Raw genomic sequence first — 18,941 nt, forward strand, 5'->3', positions numbered from 1 at the left:
AGACATGGGCCTGTAGCTATATACTAGGGGGGCGATACAGGGTATATACTTGGGGACATGGGCTGCTGGCTAGAATCTTGGGTGTGCTTGGTATGCAGGCTATATGCTGGGGGGGGACAGGGGCCTGGCTGTATACTGGGGGGTATGAGCTGGCTGTCTATATACTGGGAGTAAGGGGCTTCTGGCTGTGTACTGGGGGCATGAGTTGGCAGGCTATATACTAGGCTTGTATTCGAGTCAATAGGTTTTCCCAGTTTTTTGTTTTAAAATTAGGCGCCTCTGTTTATACTCGAGTCGTCTTAAACTCAAGTTTATACGGTAACCAACAGAAACAGTGGGTCTGGTAACACCACTAAATCCACCACTCCAAAACTTTTTTTTTTGGAACTATCCAGTTAAAGAGCAGCCGATGCAAGGGCTACTTAGCCGGGGTCAGTGTTGAAATCCAGAAAAGTTAAAAGTGTTGCCCAGCTTCCAGGCAAAATCAAACCAAAAATGTGCAAGATTGAAACAAGGTTTTATTAAAAACAGATGCATATATGTATATGTAGTGCCACTAGTAGCCTGATACATTTTGAGCCATAAAGCTATTAGTAAGTTATAGCCTGGTATGTCTAAGTTTTAAAGCTGGAAATGCCTCAGGCTACTAGTAGCGCCACCATGGTTTTAAAAACAATTTGAATTAAACTGTTTTAATCATTCCTGTTTTTGGATTAATTTTGCCAGGAATCTGGACAATTTGAATCAAATATATTTAACAAAGCATACCTGTAATATAGTAGTTATGTGTCTCACACATATGCGGCGGCTTAAAGGGAATCTGTCAGTGCCAAAGAGATGAATGGAGAAGCCGGCACATGCGTGACAATGGACTCCTGTTTTCCCCGCCACCACCACAGAGGGATTCACCCCAGGGACAGGAAACCTGAACATATAAAAAGAAGCTCCTCCTTCTCCACCTCTGTTGTTTCCTGTCCCTGGAAGGAACCTGAGCAGATTTTTTTGGATCCAACATGAAATAGCGGCTCATTCACATACCGCTGGTCTCCTTTGGTAGGGGAGTTCTGTATGTGGCTGTATGGTCTACTGTGGCGGACAGAAAAGTTATCATGCCCTGTAGAAGCCTGAGCACTCGCCAAGACGCTGCTACTTGCAGGTGGCGAGGTTGGGTAGGTGATGAATAGCAGTGGTGCTCAGAGCATCGCTATGATTCCACCAGGCTTGTTAGGTGGTGAGTTATTGCTGAATTTGCTTTATTTTTTTTATATGCCTTGCTGATGTCGGCCCTTCTTTGCTTGTATACAAAATCAGGGGGAAAAGATTAGTAAAATGCAGAATTTGCAGTCACAAATTGCCAACAACTTATAAGACTTCCTGCTCCTCCTGCATTGGAAGATTTATGATCCGTTTGGATGGAATCCTTAAGAGGGGTCATAAGGGAAGAGTCGGAGATCAAATAGAAATAATCCAAGGCCAAATCTCCCAGGACCTTCCACCACTGCCCCTATCCCTACTGCACCCTCAGATTCAGAACAGGGGGGGTGCTATAGACAATGACGACTGTTTCTTCTATTTTGGATGAGGAGTTAGCAGGTCGCCCATTATTTGCCATCGAGGACACTGAGCATCAGGGCCACTGAACATTGAAGATATGATAGAGACAGAGTGTATAGGACTTTATGTTCAACGGCCTTGCAGAAAAAAGAAAACTATTTTCCCATTCATGATGCCATTTCTACACTCATTTCCAAGGAGTAAGAGGTAGAATAAGGATAAGGTAGGATAAGAGGTAGATCTTCTCTCCTCTTTGAGGACAAGAGAGCAACGGAGTTTCTACAAAAAGACCTGGGATACGGTTACTGCATCATTTAAGCCCAATGTGGCAGCCCCATGCGTAGTGCGTTCTATGAAGCTGTGGTTGAATCCGCTCGGAGAGGATGTGCAGAATAAAATTCCAAGAGAGGTCCTATCTACAACCATAGTAAATATCCAGAAGGGAGCTGCATTTTTAGCCAATGCTCTAAGACTCGCAGCTAGATCAGCAGGTCTCTCTAGCTCAGCCTGCAGTGCCCCATAGCTTAAATACTGGCCAGGGGATGTCATATCTAGAAACAAGCTTTGCAGAATCCCCTGTGAAGGAAAACACTTATTTGGATAAGTCTTGGATGATTTATAAGAGCGAGTATAATAAGGTTTACTACTTCTAGACAAATAAAACCCTTCCGGCCCTTCTGTAGAACACTATTCCAGAAGGGTAGTAAAAATCCCAGTCTGCCAAGCCTCCCCAGTCTCCAGGTTGGGAAAAGGGGGGTGGGCGAGAGGACTCTTGTTCTTCTTTCACACCTGGAAACAGATTTCAAGCAGCACCTGGATTCGGGGCTCTATTCACATGGTGCTGTCGCCGGAAGAAGTTACAGCATGCTCTATTGTTCACTGTGTGTACGGTTTGGCTGCACGGCTCCCTATGGAGCTGGCCGTTCCTACTTATTTCTAACTTTATAAATAATACACTATGCAGGAAAGTTTGTTTTTAGTTTATTGGAAAACTAAGCAACTAGTGACAGGCATCATGTACAAAAGTGAATATTCACATTTTCTTAGTTTAAAAAAAATATATATATCCTTTCCACCAGAGAAACTACAGAACTTCAGATGACCATACTGCAATCGTATATCATGTTACACCAGAATTTAATAGTATAAACAATGTAGTTTACACATCCCTCCAGAGGAGATTGATGCACAACGGATCTGCCTTCTCCCGATTTCTCCAATAACTTTGTTAAATCAAATGTTAAATTGAATTCTCCATTAACTTTTTTTTTTTTATCTCAATGTGGGAGGCTTCATTCTTTTGACATTTCTGGCGAGAAACTGCTGTAAAAAACATCTTTAAACAATGTTTAGAGAGCAGAGGCAAGAGGTCTGTCCTAATCCTAGACAGAAAATAGAAGGAAAAACAATGAAGGCAGATTACAAAATATGTGAGATGCCACTCTCTAGCCTGTGCCTCCCCAATTATTATAATCTGTTAGTAGCATGACAGAGAAATCTTCAGTGATTTCAAAAATATCTATTTCTGTTTATTAGGTGGTTTCAGAGGAATTCCTAGTTGAATCCATATGCTAATGGGGCGGTTGGTGCACTTGGGCCTTAGCCATTGGAGCACTGCCTTCTCATTAAGATGAGCAGGAGTGATGTCTTATTAGAAGCAACATTGTAAGAATACAAAAGTGAATGGTCATCTATCTAATTAGGTAGAAATAGCTGGGTATTGCCTCATTAGCATATGAATTATACTGGGAAAGTCCTAGAATAGCCATAATGAACAGAAAGGTATATTGTGCATTTCACTCCAACATTCTGCCAGCACATTATAACGCTGGTACACTCTGCCTAATAAGAGACTATGTGAAAGTTTTGACACGACACACAACAAAGTAGAAGTCAAGCCAAGGAAATGGGAATCAGATGCCAGGAGAAGTCAGGTTCTTTGAAAGGGTGCAGTCAAATGTTGCATTTTGAAACGCATTACAACAGCTGAGGAGAGGGGATTTGGCAAATTACATTTCTGTTAACATCACATTGACATTTTGTAAACAAATGTTAACATACACCAACATCGCGTTTACAATCCATTTGGTAAACCCAAATATTGACAATGTAATTAGGCAAATCACCTCTCCTCAGCTGTTGTAATGAGTTTCAAAACGCAATGTAAACGTGTGACCACGGCCTCACAGCCACTTCGTGGGTTATTTTTTAATTAAATAAAGTAACAGAGGAAGAAGCTACTAGAAATAACTGACCTAATTCACTGCAACATGTCATTTCCTCAGTCAAACTTCCCTTCATTTAGAAAGTAACAGGTCAAAACGAAAAATATACAAATACACAATACATTGTAGACAATGCTTGGGGGTGAAAATAGTACAATGAATGTAGGATCTGAGGTATTTTCTGTTTGATTTTCCCTATATCGACTTTCTATAAATCTCCCATTAGATGCTGCAGATCATAAACGGTTTTGTTTCTTAAACGGAAACCTTCAAGCAGTTCATACGAAGCTGCAGACAGTGTTTGGTATTGTCCCAGGATAGTGAACAGTGCTCTGCAGTCCCTTGCAAGAGCTTTGGGGCGAGCTTTCAGCCTGAAGAGCCTTCCGCTCCACAGCTCCTCCCCTGTACTAAGAAGGAGCTGTATCAGGACTTTGATTGGATAATTGTAGCAGTCACACAAAGCATAGGGGAGGGACTTTGCAACACTGCAAAGAGCAGAAAGCTCTTCAGGCATAAAGATCCCACCCAATGCACCTGCAAACACAACTTAAAATTGCACTGTCTGCAGTTTATTATAATCAAACCTGATGACAGATTCTCTTTGGGCAGCTATAATGCTATTGGTATTCTGCTATACCAAGTAACAATATTCCATACTACAGGGGGCAAGCTTCTCATTCAAAGTTTGTCAGTTTTCCACAGCCAACAAAAAAAAATTTACAATTCAGAAAAAATGTGGGCGTTATTTATCTAGACGTGTTTGAGACACAACAAGAAATACCAGAATTTTAAGTAACAATGTTATAAATCTACAATCAAAGCCCAACTTTCATAAATAGCATCACCCTCATTCACTCAATCAAGTTTATCCCCCCCCCCCCCCAATCATCATCTTGGCTCAGTTCCTCAGAAGTCATGGAGAACAATCATGGTCTGCTTTTCCGCTTGTCCTCAAAAAGACTCTTCAGCATATATACTTGGATGACGCACACCACAACCATCACTAGCAGGTTGACCATGGACCAGAAGTTCACTCGATCATAGTTACTCTCCTGGATATTACGATCTCTTGCTTCGAAGGCTTTCAGTAAAGTCTGGATCTGGAGACTTTTCCCTAATCTCCCTTTGACACTGTTGATGGTTTCCTGGTAAGAAGAAAACAAAAAGGTCATCATGTTAAGTTTGATGTAAACGTTGCAGATCATCACAAATTTTTCTTACTACATCTTAAACAATGCATCTGTTTTACGAATAAAGCCTCTTATAAGTTCAAGTCAATGCCCAGTGTTTTTTTTTTTTTTTTTTAATGCCGTCCAACATAGAAAAGGTTGCAAACTTCGGCCCAGTTCACACTTGTGTCAGGGCTTTTTGTTTAAGAGAACCTTTCATGCAAATTAACCCACCCAAAATCAAGACTTCATTACAAATCATTGCCTTTATCCCTAAATGGTTCCTCTCCATGGCTGCAATGTTCCAAAAATCAATTTGTGAACTTATATGCAACTCAACTGATGCGAGTCATGCATATTAAAACTTACTTGCATTTCCTGCCTCCTTGTTCCTGATTGACAGAGCTAAGTGCTATGATATCCGCTGTATGACACATTGAGAATGAGATCTATTACCTCTTTGGACACTTAACAAGTCATGTGACCAGGATGATGTCATCTAAGGTCCTGTTACATATGCAACATCTACCCCTTGGATGCATCTGATCACATGAAATCACAGTAGCCTCCATGGAGGCATAGAGAGGAGTAGACGTCCATGGAGGCTGATCTGATCAGATACATTTGCAACATCTACCCCATGTATGTAACAGGACCTTAGAAGATGTCCTGGTCATATGACATGCTGAGAAGAGGCATGGAACATGGGGAGTAGTTGGGAGAAGTCGGCCAAGTAGGATACGCCCCTGTGATTCCAGGGAATATAATAATATACAGTTGCTTTATGGAGATGTAAGGGAAACAATTTTCAGCTAAAAGAAGGGTGTTAGTTAGGTTCCCATAGAACCCTGGGAACTGTATTGTGTGGTGACTGGATCCCTTCAAACTCTCCATTCTAGGCTCCATGCACAAGTCCATGTGAGCCACAAGCTAGGTGGAATGTGGCAAGTGCTCCTCTCCCTTCCCCCTCCCAGAGGGAGCAAAAGTCAGGGTAGGAATAGGACTTCTATCTTTTGCGGCGCGACAAGCGGTGTCCATGCATAATGCACATCTATAGCCGCCGTGAGCATGAAGCTTTAATAAGAATGGAAGGCCATCAAGCTGAGCAGAGATTGTATAAATATGGCATCTGGTACTTTTTGGTTAAAAAAAAAATAAATAAAAAAAAGAAAAGTAGCCAAGTGGAAAAATGTAATATTATATTATACATGTTCTCTATTGCATTTGAATTTGATCCGCGGTCACTTCAAGTCTACACTGCGATACATTTATAAATCGTCCTGCAAGACATTGGAGACTGTGATGAAAGTTCACTATACAATGTATTAGGTGACCCAAGGTCTTCTCAGCAATACGACCAAGATGACATTTATCTTGGTGGGAGAGAACTCTCATTAGTCAGGATTCTTGCGCCAATCAATCAGCTTTATCATCATGGCTGAGACTATTGGATAAATCTATCATTTCAAGTGTGGAGGTCTGCAGAGCATTTGTGGAAATTAACTACCCCCACCCCATTCACTATGGGGCAAATTTATTTACCCATCCCTGCGAGTTCCCTGATCCGGATTGTCCAACGAGAAGGAACTCTGCCGCGATTCACTAACATCGTGCGCCCGATTTCCTGCATGTGTCGCTTTCCCGCTGAAGTCCACCGGAGTTCACATTCTTCTTCCCCGTGTATGCAAGTGCATTGTTAATCCTGCGCTCTCTCCGAATCAGTTGGGACATTCAAAGACACCCCCCCCATTTCCGTCGCATGAAAGTCGATGCGCCAAAATCCAAGTGCGTGCAACACAATCCCCTTCTAAATGCCTGTCCCAGTGGTGCGATCCTCGGAAATGCGGAGACGGGACCCTTAGTAAATAAGCCCCTATGATACGATGCCAGAAAAATTAGACAAATGAATAATAAACAGTTTTGAGAAAATTACCATTAAAAATCCATCACGATAATCCCGGGGCGCTTACTCATAGATCCAGGCACTGTGCCAGTGGTCATCTTATATTTGTTATCCATGGCCTCCTTCCTTCTAAAATCAACTTTTATTATGCTAAAGAGCCCAAAGGCCTGGGGGGGGGGGTTACAAGAGCAGAACATATCTCACCCAATCCTCTGCAGCAGGAAGTAGGGCTGCTCATTATAAAAACCTGTAAAGTGACAGCACTGAGGGGCTCTGGAAACAGTCACCAGAGCACCCAGGCTCATTACAATAGTTATAGAAGTTGATCTTAGAAGGAATATTGTTAATATTGTGGTTACGTAAACATAATGTTAACACAATGCAATTAGGCAAACCGCCTTTCAACAGCTTTACCTGCATTTCAAAATGCAATGTAAACGCCCCATGTCACCCCCTCAAGGGGCAAACAATTTCTCCTTGTATCTGTGTTTCTTTCAACTGAAGTTAATGAATAAAAATAAAAGCAATGAAATATATTAAGCTTATAATGGTGTATTTTCTACACTGCACAGGTCACTAGAGAGAACAGGTTCCTTTTTCTTACAGGCAGATCAAGCAACAAAGGTCCATCTGTAATCTGTAGGTGGTAACACCCATTACTATTTACATTTGAAGATTACAATAGTTTTTATTGGCTTCAACTAATTAGTAAAACTAAACATTACATTAGGGCTGGACGTCAGTAAATGTTCACTGCAATTACCAGCAAACACAAAACCTATAGACGTCATATGTATCAGGAACGCTTGTTCACGCTCAGTGAAGCGGCACATTTTGGACTGTATCCAACATCCATAAAAGTTCAGGCAAATATGTAGAATGCTAATTTTTATTCTTCCCAGTAATGTTTTTTTTCTTTACTCTTGATGTACACAATAGTTTCCCATGAAAGTTTCTGAAATGGCACATTGTGGTCACAGACGTATTAGGCTTCACTGCCAACTTCTTAAAGGGGATTTCCAAGAGTCATGGAAGAGACCCTTCTCCCCCAGGGGGCGTGGAGGTCACCAATTGACTGAGTGGACTATGACTCCCAGCAATGCAGGCAACAATAGAACTATGAGCCAGGGGAACGGCAAGGAAACTTTTCTACCCCCCCTTCCTGGATTTTACAAAAACCAAATCAACTTATAAGCCCAATAATACAAAGCACCAACCAGTATATCCTCCAGCTTCATGTCCAGGAGATCGGTGCCAGTCACATAATTCTTCCAGTCCTCTTGTTCTTCAACTTCTTCATTTAAATGATCCAATATCAGTTCGAAGAAAATCACCTTTTCCGAAATACGGCTGAAGGTGTTGTCAAAGCAAAACTGGTAGTCTCCATCCACAGTCTCCAACCTGCGCAGGAGCAGAAACTACTGTCATTTTTGCTTTAATAATAATCAATAGATTGTGTTGGTGGTTTCATGAAACTCACGTGTGGACACCATCTGACTGTCGCTCTTCTGATAGCAGCAGGTCTCCATGTGGAGAGTAGAGGTAGAAGTCTATGTCCAAACTTGAACCGTCTAGGACCTATACACAAAGAACATGCAATGTTTTATTTTCTACAATCATACACGGTCTCTAAGCATCATGAAATATCACCACCATTAAAACTTATAGCGGGAGGGAAAATTAAGTAGGTGGCACAGGATTTAAGGTTGTAAAAGTTCTACCTATTCTTAGTTCAAAAACATTTGCATAAATGCAAAGAACTTCCAAATCCAAGAAAATTTGTAATCAAGTCTTCCTAAACTCCAAAAAGATCAAGAGCTCTATGTGAGTTTACATAGAAACTCTATGCAGAGAAAGGGAAGTAGTGAGTCACAGCAGCTAGATCTCCACCCGCAGCTCAGAACTGGAAGGTGGAGAGGAAAAAGCTGCCAGAAAATGAAGAATAATCAGAAACAATGTTATTACATATGTACAGACCAATAATTGCAAAGTTTGTTGAAGGTTTTAATATAGCGGCTGCTTTGTTTTACCAGACAGAATTGGGAGAGGTAAGGATTCTGCAGAGCGTAGCTAAGGAAAGAAACAGAAGGAGTACAATCACCAGCTTCCTTATTACCACCAGTAAAGAATGAAAAGTAGGACAAAGGAAAGCAAATGTTACAATCATTTCTTGCAAGAGATTTAGAAGATTGCATCAAATTCCTGGACTGGAGACAACTGTATAAAATCACAACCTGGTGGAACTTCACAATGAAAACTATGGAGTGAATTAACATCCAAAAGTCCAAAGAATTATATTGTAACTATTGCACAGGGGACACCAGATGCCATTCACTGCCAGCCGCCGTGACTTTTGTCCATAATCTGTGTTGTGTCACTCGGTCAGGGTCACACAATATCACTGTGATGTCATGTCAGTACATTTGTCAGTTTAATACCAGCTCATATAAATTGGTGGAGAAGCCGAAGAAAAAAAAAAAACGAAACCAATGGAGTGCAGGAAGCAAGAAGTTGTTGCAATTCTTCATTGGCAACTCACTGAGTTACAGCCTAGTTATATTGAGTACACACATACAGGTTTTCTATATACAGGCACACACAGACTTTTTATAAGTAATCACAAGCATATTGTGTTCCCAGTGTCGTCATAAAGGCTTCGTGCACAAATACATAAAAGTTTTTTTCAGGCTGTTATATGAGCCTGTAAAAATATGTTAAAAAATGAATGACTTATTTTGGGAATATACAATGGCCCACATTTATTACAGTGTTAGCAGCAGTTTTGTGTTTGACTTTGCACCTTTATTTATAGTGTATGCGCCAGTTTAGGGTTGCAGCTGCACTGTGTCCTACAAGACAGAAAAAATGTGCCCCCAAAGCGGGTGTTACTGCTTAGTCGGAGTCTGTGCCACATTTATTACTAACGTGCGCCACTATTCTGCAGCATGAATATAGTGCACCTAAAAGAAAAATAAATAAAATAAAAATGAGTGCACACTCCCAGAGCATTGCAGGAAGGCAATTTGCACTGGTGTTGATAAATCGGGGCCAGGGCCTCTCTGACATTGAATGAGTCTAAAGGAAAAAGACTGAAAAACACTATTTAACAAAACATGGATAAAAGGCTAGAGACAAAAATCCTTGAATTCCTTTGTGCTCCCATGCAACATCTGGATACCACTCAAAAAAAAAGTCACATTAGAGGAAGTTGGAGGTCAGGACCTGGTGCTGGTATGTACCGTATATGTTTACATCTATATTTTAAATACATTTTATTAAAAATTCTATAAAACTTCCACTGCACCAAAATGACTGGAAACAATCAACACAACAAGTCAATGATGAGAAGTTCTGGAAAATATTTTATAATTCCGACTCATCAGATGTTTGAATAACGCATGATATTTGACCAATGCCTGTCTAAGGGCCAATTCACATGACTGTATTTTCAGTGTATATGCTGGATGGATGATGGATCAAGGTATGGGCTAAGGCCCCATGCACAAGACCATATAAAAATCGCCGTATATACGGCCGGAATACAGCCCCATACATTCCAATGGGAAATACGGCCATCCATGTACATGACCGTATTGTCCACCATACCGTAAGCGAGCCGTATAAAAATATAGAGCATGTCCAATTTTCCACCGTATTTCCGTTCCGTTGGCCAGTAGAAGTCAATGGGAACATGTAAGATACGGGATAAATACGTGCTGCATACGGCTGTGCACCGTATATACGTGCCAGAACCAGTAGGCGGTGCATTCTGTCAGCCAACCAATAGTCAGCCATCTATTTGCCAGCTCACCGCATTTTATACGGATACGGTGCAATACGTCCCGTATTTACGGCCAGAATACAGTTATATATACACAGAACAGAATAGACCATACGGTCATGTGTATGAGGCCTAAAACAGACGATTGCGAATCAGACCTTGGGCTGGCCAGATTTGATAGGTCAACCACAAGGGTTGAGACTCCTTGCATCGTAGTGGTACATGATACAAGGAGCCCCTCTTTACTGCAGAACAGCCACATTGTAGTGTTATAATTAGTTTGTGGCTGCTGTTCATTAGGGAAGCAGGGACTCCCTTTATCATATATTACTATGGCGAGTCCATTCCCGACACTGTGGTCGCTCCATAAAAAACAGACAGTGCTCAGTCATCTAAAAACGCTAAGTCACCAGAGAAGGACATGTCGCCATTGTTTTAAAAACATTTGCAGTCTGCGCCGCTCTAGTCTTCACATAATATTTGTGGCTGTTAATGACTACATCAAATACAATTTAGTTACAGTCTTATCAGACGGTTGCAAAATCTGGAAACAGAATCTGTCACTCTCTAGAATCCTGGCCTCATATTTCATACAAGGTTCAATTTTATTTTTAGATTTGCACAAAAATTCTACATTACAGTTTGTAAAAATGGGTGTAAAATTGGTTTTAATATTTCAGTGGAGCCGATTTTAAAAGTCTCAAACAGTTGTACTCTCACTGTCAAAGCCTAAATGTCTGACTTAGAAGGGTTTTCCAGGTAACCCCACATCCCAAATGTAGATTTCTAAATGCAAGTCAAAGGACAACGGGATGTCACAGGTCACGTCTTATGACACCCTGACACTTCTGGCTGAGCTGTCAGTACCAAAGACTGGTACTGGAGCAGGGAGAAAAAACCCTTTAAATGGAAAGTCTACAAATTACAGCAACTCAGACCCCAACATATCTGACAGTTATTGTTGCGTCTGAACTCTCTATTTCAAAATAAATTCAGATTAAACAGAAATAGTAAAATCTTTAACTTTTCAGAAGAGATCTAAGCTGTGACAAGGGAGCTTTTACATGGACAGGTACTGATCAGGTTTTTTTGTGGAGGTTATAGCCAAAACCATACAGGAAATGAGAGTTTAAAGTGATCATTTAGAATCCACTATTGCAGGTGTGAACAGAAGCCAAATCGCCTGGGAGTCCACATAAGGCGGATGTGGCTGGCATCATGCCCTACCTGGTACTCTATTTCGAGGGTGGCATCTTTCTTCATGGTCTGGAAGAAACACTCCCTGTTTCCTGCGGGGATGGTGAAGGTGAAGTCATTATCCACAGACTGGGAGAAGCCGCAGCAGCGCTGCACAGTGTAAACTGCGGCCAGCAGAGTGATCAGCGCGGCTTTCCCCATGCCAGCCGTCCAGTGCCCCAACTACATGGAGGGTACAGGGAGCATGTGCCGAAACTCCTCTCCCAAAAGTGGGCTGTGCCCGGAAGAGTACACGGCAGCCAATCACTACTATGTACAGCGCCCCCCGGAGGAACATCCTCCACTCCCTGCTTTACACTTCAGCCCGTCACACCGAGCACGGCCCCCTCCTACATATCCTACTGGCTGCAAGTTTCACAGGGGCTACAATACAGACATACCAACAGGTCGGGATTTAAAGGGAACTTGGAATTATGGGAAATGTAGTTCTCGAGTAAAAAGTCACTTTTCCAATAACTTCAACTAAAGCTTTACGAATCCGTCCAGCTGCGAAAATATCCCCACTGTTACATAACCTCTGACACGCCCTCGTTATAAAATGGCAATATTCATCAGATTAAAAAAACAGGCGCCTTAAGAAGTACGTCCAAAACTACAACTCCCATGATGCTCCGCACAGCACACATATAACTTTACGGTAAACGTGACGCTTTTGTACACAACGCGCGTCCCTTACATATACACGATAATAAAGAAAGGCACGAAATGTAATAGGAAATGTTGTTTGTTTGGTTTTTTGTTTAAAAAAATAAAGATATCGGATTTTGAATTGTCTCCACGGAGATCTTTTAGGCGTCGCTCCGCCTCCTTTGCAACGGACCGAGCAGCTAGTGGTTGATCGCAGAAAGGCGGGAACGTGACTGTGTGCGGTTCTGTCCAATCACAGTGTAGAGTGTCAGCTGTCCGTTATGGGCGGGGCTTGTGTGTTGTGGAAGTTGGTATAGCATGCTATGGAGAGAGATGGATGGAGGGCGCCTGCTGGTGAGTGCAGGGCATGCTGGGACTTGTAGTCATCCCAGTGCTTGTACTGCTGCCTCCTGGCATTGTGCATACACCCATAGAAGATGATGGAATGGGCTCTTCCTCAGGCTGTCTGTGCTGTTCTCCTGCCACAAGCACTAGATCTCTAGTCCACTGGTCTCTTCCGTCTGCTGGATTGGATCTTGCTAGCAATGAGACAGAAGATTATGTAGCAGCTCTATGCAGCGGTCCGCTCCCCATCCAGCAGCAGAGTTGGGAGATGACTAGACACATAATGCCAAGACTGATGTTATTCCTCATGTACTCGCACTGGACTAGTGATTTCTGCAGAGCTTGTAGAGAGGTGATGTATAAGGCCGCACAGGAGGAATCACTATGTGCATATTGTTGTCTCTTACAGAGAGAATTCTGGTGACATGGCATCAAATGCTTCAAGATACCCAAAGAAACATTTATTTGGGAAAAGCCTCAATGCCGTCAGCAAACCGCTAATTCAGCAAGAGACGACTCGGGGCGGAGAGGAGCATCTGTCCAGGTACAGCCTTGGGCTTCATTCACACGAGCGTAGCTTCACGTATGACTGCTGGGCTGTATGGAAGGCTGGCTGGAGAGGTCACCCCTCCCCTTTCCACAGAAAATAGTGGCGCTCGGACGTTATTACGACCATTCTCTATCTTATGTGTGGGCACAGAACAGTAGGCACACGTTGTGCTCACCATACAGAGCCAGACGCCATCTTTCACACAAACGTTTGCTTTTTTCAGTCATGTATTTCAGTGCCGTATTTTGCCTCCTATACATGACGTTTTTTTTTAAGCACATGTGCACATATGTCACCGTATCCATATAAAATACAGTGGGTTGGCAAATGATGTTACTAGCTTGATCAATCCCCAAACCCCTGGATACTACATGTGTATAAGTCAGCAATGCATATCTTAAACATTCCCATAGGCTTCTATGAGGAGTACGGAATGGAAATACAGGAAAAAAATAGGACAGGGTCTATATTTGTTTATATCTCGCTCACAATACGGTACAGTGGGCTATACGGCCATTTAAATGGAAGACCTGTATGAAAACGGTACAGGTAGTACAAGGCTGTTTTAATATGTTCGTGTTAAAAGGGATGAAGATAACATCAGATGGGACTTCATCAATTACTTCAACCAGAAACTGAGAAGATTATATATTCGAGATATACATAAGCAGAGAGGATTTAGAGTACAGCGCACAGGACAGGCCAATAAGAGGAGCTGCTATCACGGGGAAATTGTGCTCCCTGTTCTTTGGATCACACGGGGTATCAACTGTGGGACTGTGATCAGACGTGTATCCCCTATCCACACAGTGCTGTGTACATGGAAGTTTTTTAAAGGAAGTCTACCGTCTCCTAAGCAATATAATGTGTTGGCTGCATATTGTATAAAAATGCTCTACAATTAAAAAATAACTTTTATTATTTCTGTCCATTATGATGTTTGTGTGAAATTCCTTTTTTAATCCTTATGGTGGATTAAAACCAGCGCTGCCATTCCTGCTTAGAAGCATGGAGCAAAACTGATAGAAGAGGGAAGTGATTTGGGCAGTAATAGCTGTGCTGTAGGTGCTGAGGACAGAACTGAGTTACACAAATTCATTTTAATTCTAATTACTATATGGATTAAAATGAATATTTTGGATATGGGATCAGTAATAAAAGTATCTTGTAAATCACAGTGCATGTAACATGTCTATCGCTGGCCTCCTCTTGAGTCCTCCAGGTATCTTAGGCTTGCAGTCTCAGTTCTGTTGTCATGTCATCCTTACATTTTGTTTCTCCAGTGACAGTGGAAGTGAGCGTTCCCTGAGCAGAGCTCCCCTGGGCCTGACACTGGAAGATCTGGAGCAGCCCAGTCACTGCGCTCCCAGGGAGAGTGTGCCAAAACAAAGGAACACCATGCTACTGAGCGGCGCCGATTCCCTTAGGACCGGACGTGACAAGGTGCGTACAACGGACACTATGAACAATAGGATTTATGTAAGAGAAGGAATCGTCTTGTCTAATTCACCAGTCCATACAATTCTTTCCTAGTGAGAGTATTGTCTGCATGGGTAAAATAATGCATTAGTTTTATTCTGTATATTTTCCATTGCAGTCGGGATCACTGAGGAATATGGAGCAGGAGAACAGGCGGCTGAGAGATGCGCTGTTAACCCTTCAGGAGCAGAATGCTGCACTGACATCACAAAACTGCACCCTTAGGAATAAAATGGAATCTGTGAAGCTGGAACTCACTCAGTGCAAATCAAAGTTATCATCCAGGCAGAGTTTTGATGTAATTGTTCAACTTTTATCGTTAATAAAACATGTTTCCTAAAAAGGATATAGTATATTTACTGTAATTGCTATTCTGTTTTTCAGGTCCATGTTAAGGATCCCGCTTATAGGTCTCGTCTATCGAGAATCCCAGAGCTCGAGGAGCAGGTTGCAAGCTTGGAAGCAGAGTCTGAGGCACATGAGAAAGCACTGAGGTATTCATTTAGTGGACACCTTATATGTGCATAGTGTGGAGGGGTCCGCTTACAGTGCAGTAAAGTCCTTTGACTGCAGAAAGCCTTTTGTTGACAGCCAAAACCAAGCGCAGCTTTATAGGCAGATAAAACAAAGCACAAATAAAATCCCCCCAAAAATATAGTCTAAACACTACTTGTACAGTAGAGGATCGCTCACCAGAGAAGCAGCTTACTCACAATGGGGCAGATTTACTCGGTCCTGTCGCGGTCCCGCGGTGCGTTGTCTGACGAGGATTCGGGTCCGGCCCGATACACGTAGCTCGCGTGCCCAAGTTCCTGTGTCCGTCGCTTCTGCCCCGAGGTCCGCCAGAGTTCACCTCCTTCTTCCTGGTGCATGTGAGTGCTTGATCTTGCGACACAAATCCTTTTTTAAATTCTGTGGTTTGTCCGATGGCCACGCTCCTGATTTCTGTCGCATGCAAGCCGGCACCGATGCGCCACAATCTGATCCCGGGGCAATTCGGCGCAAAAACGGAAATCATTGGGAAACCCAACGAAAATGCGTCCGACGGACCTTTAGTAAATGAGCCCCAATGGCTTGTGACACCAGGTTGGCTAGCCTTTCAGAGCAATGGCTCTCGCCCAGTGCTGAGTCCATAATGTAGCTCTAGTTTGGGGGGAAAAAAAAAACATCTTTTCAGCTGCACTTAGTAATTAGGTCTGTGCAGGCTCTGGTCAGTGCATTAACCTTTTACCACAGGAAAGGAAGTAACCTGAAAGGAACATAAATGCTGTCTATCACCTTCCCAGCTGCTGTCCTCCAATAGTCTATACTAGCTATACTTCTCATGTACCGTATTTTCCGGACTATAAGGCGCACATAAAAGCCTAGGATTTCCTTAGAAATCCAAAGTGCGCCTTATAGTCCGGTGCGCCCTATGTATGGCTCAGGGCAGCGGACCCTACTTACATAGGTCCCCGCTACCGGAGACAGCAGATCTCCAGCGGGAACTGCAGACCACGCGGCACGAACAACTTCTGCCGCGTCGGTCTGCAGTTCCCGCAGGACATCTGCTGTCTCCGGTAGTGGGGACCCATGTAAGTATGGTCCGCTGCCATCCTCCCCCCTGAAAGGACCCCCTTCCCCGCTCACCTCTCCGGTCGCTCCGTCTCCGCTCTGCCACGCCCCCGGCCACCCTGCGCCTTATAGTCCGATGCGCCTTATATATGGAATAATTCCATATATAAGGCGCATCGGACTGATGCGCCTTATATTCCGGTGCGCCTAATGGCCCGGAAAATACGGTAGTCATTTCCTTGGATTAACTGTTATTGGCCCTCACCGATTGTAAAAACAAAGGCCCCTGAGTCACTGTTCACATATGTGAAGTACTGCTCCATTCACACTGGGAATATCTGCTTGTTACATAGTTAATACGGTTGAAAAAAATACATATGGCCATAAAGTTTCACAAAAGAAGGGATGTTCTATAGTGTAACATAACCATCAATGTTATTTTAATGTAAAAAGGCATCTAGACCCTAATTGAAGCTCTCTGCTGTCCCTGCTGTGACAAGCTCCTGAGCTCGGCTATTCTACAGTTCTTAGAGTAAAGAAACCTTGTCACCTCCAGCCTTTGCATCAACTATCCTGTAACTAGAAAATTGTCTGTTAGAGTAAAGTAGCTACACTACATAAAACCTCTAATACGTTCCATCTCCAATCTGTCTAGGAAATTAGTAAGAGCTGATTGTTCATAGACTAAGTTCAGTGTTCTGGCATTTGCTGATCAAAACTTCTGATATGTTGCTATAGGATACCAGGCAGGAAGAAATAATAAAAGAACACAGTGAAAAGGAAAAATTGATGCAGAATTTTTATATATTTAAAGGAAATACAAGTACAGGCAGTCCCCTACTTAGGAACACCCGATTTACAGACAATCCCTAGTTACAAACAGACCTCTGGATTTTGGTAATTTTTTCTACTTTAGTCCCAGGCTACAATAAATTGCTACAACAGTTATCAAAGGTGTTTATAATTAAGGTTTATTATTAATCCTGGTTCTTATGACAACCCAAAAATTTTTGCCTGGAGTTACAATTATAAAGTATACAGTTCCGACTTGCATACAAATTCAACTTAAAGGGAACCTGTCACCTGGGACCTAATTTTTCACTAAAGACAGGTTGCAGAAGCTTATTACACCTGCAGTGCAAATCTGCCTTTCTGCCTTTTCTATGCATTTGCATTACAATATAATTGTGTGTTATAGCTTACCTTGCTCCCTGACAAAATCCTGGGGTCTAGCTCCTCCTCCTGCTTCTTCTCAGAGGTCACAGCCTGGTCAGCCTGACATCAGTGGGGGAGGGACAAGCTGTACAGGAGCACAAACATGGAGACAGTCTGCAGCTCAAACAAGTCACATGTTGTTTTTTTAAATGCATCTAAACCAGAATCCAGCCCATGTGACTACCCCGGGATTTTGTCAGCATGCAAGGTAAGTTATAACACACAATTATATTGTAATGCAAATGCTTAGAAAAGGCAGAAAGGCATGTTTGTACTGCAGGTGTCATGGGCTTTTACAATCTGTGTTTAGTAAAAAATCAGGTCCCTGGTGACAGACCTCCAGAACCTATCTTGTACGTAACCCGGGGACCGCCTGTATTTACTTCACTAGAAGTGTCAAATGAGGTTACAGGTTAATACTTTAGTTATTCAATTTCTTTATCATGTAATTTCCAGCTTCCACTGCAAATACTTATATTTCCTATTAGAAAGCCTTCCTGTAGCATTGTCTATGCAAATTTTTATTTTCTTATACAGTTTCTCTATAATTTCTCCTAGAAAAATTTGCCAACTGGGTGTTCCACTTCCCCCTTGCCAAGTGGGTGTGGCTCTACATAGTTTAATACAATCAGCACTGATTGGACAGTATCCAGGCCAGCACCTCAACTGGTAGCAGATAGCTGTTAATAGCTACAAATACTTCTTTGTAAGACCTTGCAACATTTTTTTCCAGGATGGCGGAAGACACGTTACTCAAAAGTCACCAGAAAATGGCAGAAAAAGATGAGGTTTTGCAAAAGTTGAGAGAAGAGCTGAGAAAAATGAAAGCGGAGCTTTATGAATGCAATAAATTATGTAAAAGGTAGGTTGTAACTATCACTAACACACCATAAGGCTGAAGGAAGAAAAATCCTAAATGTTACAATGAAACCTTGTTAGTAAACATACTACTATATACTTATTTGTATCAAAACAGTAAATAAAACTTTAGGTCTGTATATTTTAAATCATCAATGTTGCATTACCTTATGGGATACCTGTACCCTACTTCACATGACCTTACATTTCCCCTTCATTGCATAATGACCTGACCAGGACACTGACCTGCGTCTGATGATATCTCCTCTGTTCAGATCCTTGGATCGCTTACAAGCTCCTGACATGGCCTGACAGCCTCAGGTGTAAAAATCTGCTTGGATCCCGACCAAATGAACTCTAAACCTGTGCTGCTGGATTTATTTAGTGCTTGCTGTGCCATACTAGCTGGATTATTGGAAAAAAG

At 42.3% G+C, this 18,941-nt stretch overlaps 2 protein-coding genes across 3 annotated transcripts in view; one reads left to right on the forward strand and one right to left on the reverse strand.

Moving 5' to 3' along the window:
• Nucleotides 1-2,518: 2,518 nt before the first annotated feature.
• Nucleotides 2,519-12,263, reverse strand: TMED5 (transmembrane p24 trafficking protein 5). The gene is made up of 4 exons (XM_072128130.1): nt 11,860-12,263; nt 8,332-8,429; nt 8,069-8,252; nt 2,519-4,924 (listed from the first exon to the last, which is right to left on the reverse strand). The coding sequence occupies exons 1-4, from the start codon at nt 12,028-12,030 to the stop codon at nt 4,706-4,708; spliced, it is 672 nt and encodes a 223-aa protein (XP_071984231.1). The 5' UTR covers nt 12,031-12,263; the 3' UTR covers nt 2,519-4,705.
• Nucleotides 12,264-12,720: 457 nt separating this feature from the next.
• CCDC18 (coiled-coil domain containing 18) overlaps nt 12,721-18,941 on the forward strand; it is a 33,604-nt gene continuing 27,383 nt past the window's right edge. Inside the window, exons 1-6 of one of the 2 annotated variants that reach the window (XM_072128129.1) lie at nt 12,721-12,776; nt 13,271-13,405; nt 14,695-14,854; nt 15,009-15,188; nt 15,275-15,384; nt 18,393-18,521. In XM_072128129.1, the coding sequence (XP_071984230.1) occupies nt 13,287-13,405; nt 14,695-14,854; nt 15,009-15,188; nt 15,275-15,384; nt 18,393-18,521 (698 nt within the window). In that variant the 5' untranslated portion in view covers nt 12,721-12,776; nt 13,271-13,286. The other variant, XM_072128128.1, reaches the window with a different exon arrangement.

Source organism: Engystomops pustulosus, chromosome 10 (genome assembly GCF_040894005.1).
Source record: "Engystomops pustulosus chromosome 10, aEngPut4.maternal, whole genome shotgun sequence".
NCBI classification, from domain to species: Eukaryota; Metazoa; Chordata; class Amphibia; order Anura; family Leptodactylidae; genus Engystomops; species Engystomops pustulosus.

Coding starts and splice junctions, on each gene's coding strand:
- TMED5 (XM_072128130.1), bottom strand. CDS start 12,030: ATGGGGAAAGCCGCGCTGATCACTCTGCTGGCCGCAGTTTACACTGTG. Junction 8,253..8,331: donor CAGTCAGATGGTGTCCACAC/GTGAGTTTCATG, acceptor GCTCCTGCGCAG/GTTGGAGACTGTGGATGGAG. Junction 4,925..8,068: donor TGAAGCTGGAGGATATACTG/GTTGGTGCTTTG, acceptor TCTTCTTACCAG/GAAACCATCAACAGTGTCAA.